A 9,984-nucleotide genomic window follows, 5' to 3' on the forward strand; every position below is an offset into this window, starting at 1 on the left:
GTGTTTGAGGTGGGTTTTTTTTCCCTAAATATGAGAGAAAGGTTCCTGCAGATTCAAGTGATGCAGTTTCAGCACAAAGGATTCTTTGTTCTTCTGGCAGGAAAATAAAATATAATCATAAAACAAAACAAACCACAAGCAGTTTCAATAAAAACACTTTAATAGAGAAACAATAAAAAAAAAAAAAAAAAAAAAAAAAATTTAAAACACAGCGTAAATTATTCAATTTAACCACCAACTGAAATGAATATTCAGAATTTCAAACCCATGAGGGAGAAACCGACGGGGCCGGGAAGCTGGGAGAACAGGTGTGCCATTGATTCACTGCAGCGAGGGAAGAACCGAGGAGAGCCAACAGACGACAGGATGTTTTCGACAAGGCTGAACACAGTGCTCTCTGCTGGCCGGGCAAAAGGTTGCTCCCTTTTCATGTGCCACACCCAAGGTGCTTCCACGCAAAGGCAAAATAAAAAGGTTTTTTTATTTAAAGAAAACAAAACCATATTCCATGAAATATTGTGTAGTAATGGAAGCTTTCAAATAGAACTCAACTTTAGTTTGCTTTTAATTCGAGGTTAAATTAAAAAAAAGGGCAAGAAAGGAACACAGCAAAAGAAATCCCTTTAGAACGTCTTTGGCTCAATCTCTTGTGTTTTGAAAAATAAATAAAGCTGTAGCTAAAGAAGCGGTGAGATATTAGTATTGCACGACTGTTGAGATTAGCCAACGACTGATTCGTGGAAAAACACAATCGCCAGGGAGCAACCTCAGCTTTAGCCCTTCTGAAAGAAAAAAACAAAAAAACAACTGCAGGAAAATAAAGGGAAACTTATATGACTTACATTTTTTTTTGTTTTTTGTCGAATGGACACGTTAGTGAAAGTAACATAACTGTTTTGTTGATAATGTCCCAAGTTATTGTTTCCATCCGATGACAGACGTAAAATCCGACTTGGCCTCTTTTCCTTTTCCACCCGGAAATCAACACAAGGTGATAAAAACAGGGATAGTTTAAAAACAACCAGGTCATCTCGACATGCATTTAAAGAAAGACTGACATTCAAAAATGAATCCATGTTGATTGTTTTATAGCTGTGGTGAGGAAAAAAAAAAACAAAACTAAATGAACAAAAACAGGAAAAAAAATCCAGCAACATGTTCGGACAAAATATGAACTGTACAGTGAATTACGTCGTCTCATAACGGTGCAACATATATCACCCCACCCCCCGTCAAATAAGCCAAACACCATCTTAACAAAACGAGTCTATAAAGTTACAAGATGTTTCAACTACCAACCAGGTTGTTGTCCGTTTCTAGGTTTTTATTTTGTTTTCTTTTTTTTTTGTTGTTTTTTTTTTTGTGAATTTGCATAATTAAAAAGGGCATGCCTCTTCTTCGAACAGCTTCTATAAAACCGAGGCGCTCCCAAAGGTTTTATTTGTAAATACATAGAAAATGCATATTTACAGGTACGTGATCTCTGCTCAGTCAAAGAATCTGGACCTTGGATGTAAAAAAAAAAAAAAAAAAGGTCAAAGCGGGAAAATAAAACAAAACGTGCTTTTAAGAAAAGCTCTCTGCTGACTGGAACAGGTGGATTTTAAACTCAATGAACCAAAGAACCATGAGCAAGACATGAAACAACAAACGCGCAGTTCTGTCAAAATCTGAAATTTCATCAATTTGCAGAAGATGCACTGGTTTTAAGTCAATAACTTGAAGCATCAATGCAGCGCCTTTAAATTTTTCACCCGGATGAGGTTAAATCATAACAAAATACAAGTTAAATTCATGTAACCATTTGATCTCCGTGTTTGTGAACCAGTAACGGGCAACACACCGACTGATTTCAAACATTACAAAAAGCATCCAGGAAAACAAAAAAAAAAAAATATGTCCTTAGCAAATGAAAATCAGAGCAGTTTAACAGAAGAAAGCTGCTGTAACATTATCTAAAAGCTTCATAAAACACTAAATAAACGGAAAATTTGATTCTTTAAACAACCGTGAACTGGCACAACATAACAAATCCATTCTTACGTCTGCAGATCCTGACAAATAAACTAACAGTCAAAGGTTTTTGAACCATTTCCAAGTCAGTTCTTCTTTTTTTTTGGTTTTGTTTTTATTTTTTGTGGTAATTGTTTTCTATTTTAAATGTACATTGAAGAAGAAAAAAAAACAATAAAATAAAACAAGCTTAGAAAGCATCTTTAAAACTTAGGATGATGCAAATATCAGATCAGGAAAGAAATGGGTAATATAACTATCATTCATCAACTTTCAGACAATTCATATTACTGATAAATAAAAGACTTTTGAAAACAAAAAAAATGCAACAATAAAATAACTAAAGTTATCAGCTGTGAGATTTTTTTGAAGAGAAGCTTTAAAAACTATCTGTCACATTTAAAGCCATAAAGCCACAGAAGCCCAGTACTGGTAATAATAATAATAAAAATAATAAGAATAATTCAATTTGATCTTTTTGTAGAAGACAAAGTGAAATTAGAGCCACACTGTGAAGAAATGGTGCTGAAGGCTCTTCTGTTCTAACTGAAACAAATCAACAATTTATCCACGTTATGGAGGGTTTGTCAAAAATGTCAAAATTCTACAGCAAGTAAAAGTTCATAAAAAGGTTTATTATAAATGTATGACTGGAAAGAGACAGTTCACACAAAAGGTTTATTCTAAAATAAATCCAGATAGAATTAGCTAAATGTCAACTACGTATTATTATTCTTTTTTTGTTGTTTTTGAGTTTCTGCGTTTAATAAAAACTGTAAATCTTTTTTTTTTGTTTTTTAAGAAAAAAAATATACATGAATGTAAGGCAAAATAAAAGAAATAAATCTTTCGAAGCCTACAGAGATAACTAACCTGGCTTTAAAATTAGGGCAAAAAAAAAAGTTTGGAGCCCATGAAACTGGTTGTATTTGAAGAAATAGCACTTTACTGCCATAATTTTTGAAAATACTCCGCATTTGAACTCTTTAGGATAAGAAAGAAAACAACCGAGGCAGACCCGACCGGCAGACCGGGTTTAAACGGGTTTAGACTGGACTGAGACCGCTGCTGCTCACTGACAAGAACATCCTGATGATTCACCGAAAGACGAAGAAGCTAGAAATGTTTCACACGCCTACATGCTATTTTTTTTATTTTTTATTTATTTAGAGCGTTTATTCCCCAAACTCTAGCACATGTGAGGGGTAAAGTTATAATTTGGTGTTCAAAAACGTTTGACTGGAAGTGATGATCCCGCTGAAGTTATGACACGTCTCTCAGACCTCACCGCGCTCGCTTCACTTTCACAGACCTTCGGAGATGACTAAAAACAGTTTCAACAGAAAGAACAACAACTTCAACAATCAGTGTGGAAAAAATAAAATAACCCTCTCAGCAGTAAGTGATGCTTAGAGTCTGACAAGTCATTCCACGAGAGTTAAAGTCACTTAAATGAAAATAAAACGCAGGAAACGCGAGTCGAACCAACAGGCAGAGCGCTTCTTCTCTTTGATTGTTAAAGCTGACGGCAGGAATGCCACAGCGGTTACACCGACGTCTTCACACCGCATCTAGTTTTCCTTGGCGAGGAGTAAGTGATGCGATAAAAGCCGATTTTATTTTTTTCTATAAATAATCACATTTACCACTAAATTACCAAAGATTACTTTAAGATAAAGATGACTAAGAAATGAAAGGGAGGGGGGAAAAAAGAAGGTGAAAACAAAAGAAAAAAAAAAACAAACAGAATTCATAATGCAAATACTAACATGATTTCTGTGGCGTACAATTCAGTCTTTTATTTTCTTTAGCTGTACAGGTTAGAGGAAAATTTATCTACTTCTATACACGGTTCCATGTAGTTTCTGTCAGTTGACCACTTAGCTGTTGTATAATAAGCACAGTACGAGGAACTGTCAGGGTTTACTCACACTTGAAAAAAGAAAAAAATAATACTAATAATCTGGGAAACATAAACATATTTGTTTCTGTTTAAAAAGAAGTAAAAGAACAAAAGTAAAAATAAGCAGGAAGCCAAGTGGTCAACCAAGTTTTTTTTTTTTTAATTTTTAAAATATTTTTAATTTTTTTTTGTTTTTTTTAAGCATTACGTACATGTACAAGTGTAGATAATATAAGTATATATTCATATATACATAATGAGTATGTATATATATAGCAGTAATGCATTTGTTATATATATTGACTTTCTTCACAGATATGTCAGTTAGCAACAAGAAGTCAAAAAGGTTAAAAAAAAAGGCAGAAAACAAATCTACTTGTAGAAACCATTTTTAAATGCACTTTGCACTATTTTTTTAAAATGTTTTTTTGCTTTTTGTTCTTTTTTTTTGTTTTTAATATTTTTTCACCTACTACTAGGAAAATTTAACACTCATTTAAAGTAGGAATAGTACCCATTGCTACCATTTGAACTTCCTATACTCAGCTCTTGCAGGAGAGACAGAGGGTCGCTATTCTTTTTGACCTGTTCGGGCCGAACAGCTCGGGGTTTCGGAGGAGCACGGAGGGCGCTCGCGTATGACATGGTGGGTGGCTTGTTTAAGTTTGGAGCCCCCTGGGCGGGCTCTGCCGTGGCCTGTGGTGGCAGCTGCTGCTGCTGTTGCTGCTGCTTTTTATTTGACATAAGAGGGGGAAACTGGTGCTGAAGGGAGTTGATGCTGTGTGGGTGTGTCGGCTGTGCGGCTGTGGGCTCGGCCTTTACCTGCTCGTCTGTCTGACGAAGGACCTTGGAGGCTGCCAGGAAAGAGAGACCCACCGTTAAACTAGACATGAACAAAAATGTAGAGCTATGACAGACTCAAAGTCCTCCGTTGATAAAAACAACACCTACCCAGAAGGTCCTGATGCTGAGCTAGTGTGCTGGATCCGTTACATGGAATGTTCTGAAATGGACCAGGACCTCCGCCATTGCTGGGCCAGAGGTGGTCATGTGAGGGATAACTGTAGGGGGGGTGATGCTGCATTTGGGGATGATCCTGCGGCTCTGATGGACAGGGATGGGCATTGTGAGGGTTGGCTGGAGAGGGTTCATCAGGGTAGCTGGAGGAGATGCGGCGCTGATAAAGGGGCCGGCCTGGACCTCTTGGTTCATACTGCGCAAACGGAAGCAGAAGGAAGAGGTGGGACAAAATTTAAAAAAGGTATTTATATGTAGTCCAGCAAACAATTGTTATTCTCACATTTGATCTCGTAAACAATGTAGAACAGCTGTGTGTTTATCCACTTTGGCTAAGCAAGTATTTAAGGCAGGACTTAAGAAGAAGGTGGTACCAACTTTCATACAGAACTAGAAAAGACAACAATGCTAAACAGGCATTATGAAAAGCATGAATAAAATTCCCAAAGCAGAAAAAAACAACTTTCTAATATGTGATGAAATTGTGACCGCAAAAACTAAACAACTTGTAATACAAATACATGGTTAAAAAGGTGTGGTAACAGCTACGTTTATTTCATTATCATTTTATATTTTATGTCTGTTTCTCGCTGCAATTCATTATTCTTTTTTCATCAACACATGTTCATTCATCACATTTGTTGAGTTTGGGCAATTTGCATCCATTTCCCATAGGAACTGGGCAGTGGTGAAACAAAGATGAATAATATCTGAAAGTCATGCCTTTAAGGGGTGAAAAATCCAGCAAAACCCCATCAGGACCTGAGAGATGCATCTTCCTTCATTGATCAGATTCTGTAAGCCAAGCTTTCAGTCAATAGCTCTTTGGGATCACCTCAGTGGTGCTAAAATCGTTTTTTTATGCCCTACAAATTGTTATGTTCAGGATTTTTCATACATCTAAAGAAAATTGAACAATTTTCCAACAGGCTGATTGTAACAAAATATCTCAGGATGAAATTTTAGATTGATTTTTCTTCTTTTTTTTTTTTCAAAGTGGTTTTTCTATGTGGAAAACAGGATTTATTCTATGAGTAAGGTGTCTTTTCTGTGCTTGAATATTTAATTGATTGATGCTAAATTGGTTGAACAAAAACGTGTTCCTCTAAAGCTGCTCAGACACGAGGCGTGGAATAAAAAACAAAACAGCTACTTTGAAATTTTTCCAAATGCCTTCAGAGATAAGCTGAACAAGTTCATTCTTACCTCATCTACACTGTGAAGGGCTGTGGTTGCTGATGATCTGGGGGACAGTGGGTGGTAGGACTCTGGGTCCGGACCTTGACTTTGTTGTTGGTGGTGATGTTGTTGGTGATGGTGCTGCTGTTGCTGTTGTTGTTGCTGCTGCTGCTGCTGTTGTTGCTGCTGCTGCTGATGTTGTTGTTGTTGTTGTTGTTGTTGTTGATGTTGCTGCTGCTGCTGCTGGTGAAGTTGCATCAGCACTTGCTCCTGCCTACTGGGGTGAGCCATGATGGGCAGTCCATAAAGAAGCCCAGGACCCTGGTTCCCTAATAGGTGGCTCTGCTGAGATGCAGATGAACCTCCGCTTTGGGACCACTGAGCTTCTTGCAACAGGTATTTGACCTGGGAGGATGTGGGGCTGCCAGAGTGAGCTGGTGGCTGATTTGGGTAACTACCCGTGTTGTATATGGTGTTACTTGGGTGTTGTTGCTGCAGAGCTTGATTGTTGAGAAGGTTGTCGTTAAGGAGATTGCGAACTGTGTCGTGGGGGTAAAGTCCTGAAGGAAAAGGGCCGGTGTGATTGGAAATGGCAGTTAAGGAGGATGAAGACTCATCTGAGGCACGGGTCTGAGACTGTCGATACTGGAGGAGACGGGATTGAGGTGGGGGTTGCATCTCTGCTGTTTCCCTATGTTCCTGCTGTTCCTGTGGGGGTATCTCTCTCAAGAGGCCTGGGTACCTTGGAAGTACAAAAGCGTGCATACAATTCAAGATAGCATCACATTTTTATGGAAACTTAATGAAGATAAAACAATTCAACGCAAAATTGTGACATTGTCTGACTAAAAAGGCAAACAACACAGGTCACAATGGCATTTTCATTTTGTATTCTGATCTGTGTTAACCATAATTGATCAAAATGACAATGTTTTTAATGCTTAATATTAAATTATTGTAATTCTGACTACGTTTCAATACAAACCTGTTGAAATTTGGCCCAGTGGAGGCAGAAGGAACAGCTTCATCATCCATATTGGCACTGTGCCCCCAGGTAGCTGCTCGAAGCAGTTGATGGGGAAATCGAGCCATGCCAGATTGTGCGAGGTGGGCAAGCTGCTGGGGCAGAGGAAAGGCAACATTGCCCTGGAGGAAGGGGCGTGCTGCTTCCCCCCACTGACCCAGTCTGGCTGCCTGTTGCTGCTGCTGCTGATGGCTCAGGGCTTCTAGAGCCAAGGGACTCTGGAGATCTGAAAGGGAAAGTGTGTGAGAAGTCAATGCTGTAATCCACCATGCACTACCTCAGGATGCCATTACAAATACAGACAGAAACTGTAACCCTGTTCTAACCACCTGTTTATATGCATTTTAAAAGAAATAAATGATTTGCAATGCTTTGAAGATAATCCAATGTAATGATCACAGGAATAATCAACTGTTTTATCCTCCTGAGATAAAATACAACAATTGCTTCCCAATAAGAAAAACACGGGCATATTATAAAAAACAATGTCTCTCTGCCTTTGAGATAATTAAAAAAACAAACAAAAGGGAAAAAAGACTTGGGTGTTTTCTTCAGTCTCTATCAACTTTTCAATTGATGTGATAATAATCAAATTTTAACTGTGCTTTCGAATCATATTAGTAAAAATGACTGTTTCAATTAAATGTTAAGGAAATCATGGCTTGAACAGTAACAAAGAAAATGTTGCTCCTGTAGATCATGTACAAAGTGATGTTATGAAAAAAACTGAAAAAGTATCGAGATAAACCCTTTAGAAAAGAGAAAGAATGTTACTGAGTAAAATATAAGTATATATATATATATATATAAGACAAACAGAAGAGTAAAATATGTCTGACTGCTGCAACATCAATGCTTCTGGTATGCTTTAATATTTATTACTTCATTTTCATTCAATACTTTTGCTGAAATCTAAACAAAACCAAAGAAGCACCTGAAATCTAAGTTTCCTGTCCTGGGTCCCTGAGTTTTCTTCTGGGAGTTTGATGGCTAACTTTGGATGTTTTTAATCACAACTTTAAAAACCATCTCTTTAAAAGATCTTTGTGTTTTAATTACCGGTTTAAAATTGCGTTTTTTTTTGGCTAAGGCTTTCATGTAAAGAACATTAAACCATTTTAAAATGTGCCTCAAATGAAACCTTGTTTACTTTCAGTAGATTTATTCAAGCACTATGAAAGCACAGGCTCATTATAGTTACTACCTAAACAAAAAAAAAGTCGAATTTTCAACTCACCCAAACTGTCTCCATCTTGTCCATCTTCCCCAAAGTTGTTGACTCGGTGAGGTTGCTGCGGCAGGCCTGAGTGGTGGCCCCCTGCATGGCCCATTTGAGTCCTAATGGAGCTGTTTATCTCCTCCACCCCACAAGCCTCTGTCCCGTCCACAGTGGGGGACTGGACAGATCTATGAGGTGGTATGGAGCCACTGAAGAAGGAAGCGTGGTTTCCACCACTGAAGGCAGGGCTGAGCTGTTGTTGCTGACTCTGTTGGGCCATTCCTGGGTGCTGAGGCTGGCTGACCCGATAAGGAAGTCTAGACACTGGATACTGTTGAGGGAAGGTTCTTCCAGTGGCAGGATGGGGAGGAAAAGCGGGATTGGGTGGTGCCAGGTGGTAGTTAAGAGATCTTTGGGTAACTGGAGGGTCTTTTCGATGGAGCAGAGTGTTGGGAAATCCAACTAGCCCTTCTGTTTGTGAATCTAAGCTTCGAATTTGGCCCGTGTCTAAATCCCCCTGCACAAAAAAATACATCAATTTAAATATCCAAAGTGAATAAACTATTAATATAATTTGGTTCTCATTATTCAATCACAGAACTTTTAGACAATAAAAATAAAGTACTTAAAAGCAAATTTATGTGTAAAAACTTGCCTGTTTTTCCCTTATGTCTGCGTTTTTCCTTTCTGGGGTTTGTAGACGGTTTTGTTCTGATTTTGGACATCCTTCTACTTTACCTAAAAAGTGTCAATAAAAAGTATCTTGAAAAAGTGGCAACTGTCTCCAGTTTTTATTATTTTATATGATTATGTACAGTCATTTGTTAGTGAAGCAGACCATTTGGTACTGTAATAAAAACAAAGACACACCATTTCTGATGGGGTCAGCCTGTAGCTCCTTCTCTGGGCTGGGCTGGCCCATTCCTAGAGGAGAGGGGTGTCCCACCGCACTGTAGGGAACAGGGGAGCCTCGGTTCTGTGGCTGTAACAGATTTAAGTTGTAGGCAACGGCCGCCTGGTGGCTCATGATGCGAGGATCCACTGCAAAGCGGTTCTGGTAACTTGGCCAGGGCAACTTTAAACAAAAACATGAATTACTTATCACTAATATTTCTCTAGAGCCTTTATTGTTATATGCAGGCTCATATAGACATCTCCTAATGCATTAAATGAAGCAGTAAACTTACAGGCAGAGGCATGGACATGACCATGTTTCCTCCATAAACAGCTGGAACATAGAGGATACTAGTGCCTGTGTGAGGATCGATCCTCTGCACAGGGCTGGGCGACTTCCCCATGCCAGCTGATGTTCCACCCAAAGGTGGCGTGAATCTCTGAATAGGGTTCCCCATCAACACAGCAGGGTTGGACTGAACTGCAATCAGAAAAATTGACAAGGCAGCACGATTAAACAAGCTATTTGAATATTCAAAGAAAAACAGAATAATGTGCAACAAATTCAATAAGTCCTCTCCCTGGGCTGCCACCTTATCGTGGTGGAGGGGTTTGAGTGTCCCAATGATCCTAGGAGCTATGATGTCAGGGGCTTCATGCCCCTAGTAGGGTCACCCAAGGCAGACAGGTCCTAGGTGAGGGGCCAGACGAAGTGCAGCCCAAAGACCCCTTATG

The 9,984-nt window shown here is 38.8% G+C and overlaps 1 protein-coding gene across 1 annotated transcript in view; it reads right to left on the reverse strand.

Moving 5' to 3' along the window:
- Positions 1-1,298: 1,298 nt before the first annotated feature.
- The window catches only part of helz (helicase with zinc finger), a 49,012-nt gene continuing 40,326 nt past the window's right edge, over positions 1,299-9,984 (reverse strand). Inside the window, exons 26-33 of the mRNA XM_017435198.3 lie at positions 9,543-9,730; positions 9,226-9,430; positions 9,011-9,093; positions 8,374-8,872; positions 7,098-7,362; positions 6,140-6,854; positions 4,868-5,129; positions 1,299-4,770 (exon numbers count right to left, since the gene is read on the reverse strand). Of these exons, the coding sequence (XP_017290687.1) occupies positions 4,409-4,770; positions 4,868-5,129; positions 6,140-6,854; positions 7,098-7,362; positions 8,374-8,872; positions 9,011-9,093; positions 9,226-9,430; positions 9,543-9,730 (2,579 nt within the window). The 3' untranslated portion in view covers positions 1,299-4,408. The remainder of the gene's footprint in view (positions 4,771-4,867; positions 5,130-6,139; positions 6,855-7,097; positions 7,363-8,373; positions 8,873-9,010; positions 9,094-9,225; positions 9,431-9,542; positions 9,731-9,984) is intronic.

This window comes from Kryptolebias marmoratus, linkage group LG3 (assembly GCF_001649575.2).
Source record: "Kryptolebias marmoratus isolate JLee-2015 linkage group LG3, ASM164957v2, whole genome shotgun sequence".
Taxonomy (NCBI): domain Eukaryota; kingdom Metazoa; phylum Chordata; class Actinopteri; order Cyprinodontiformes; family Rivulidae; genus Kryptolebias; species Kryptolebias marmoratus.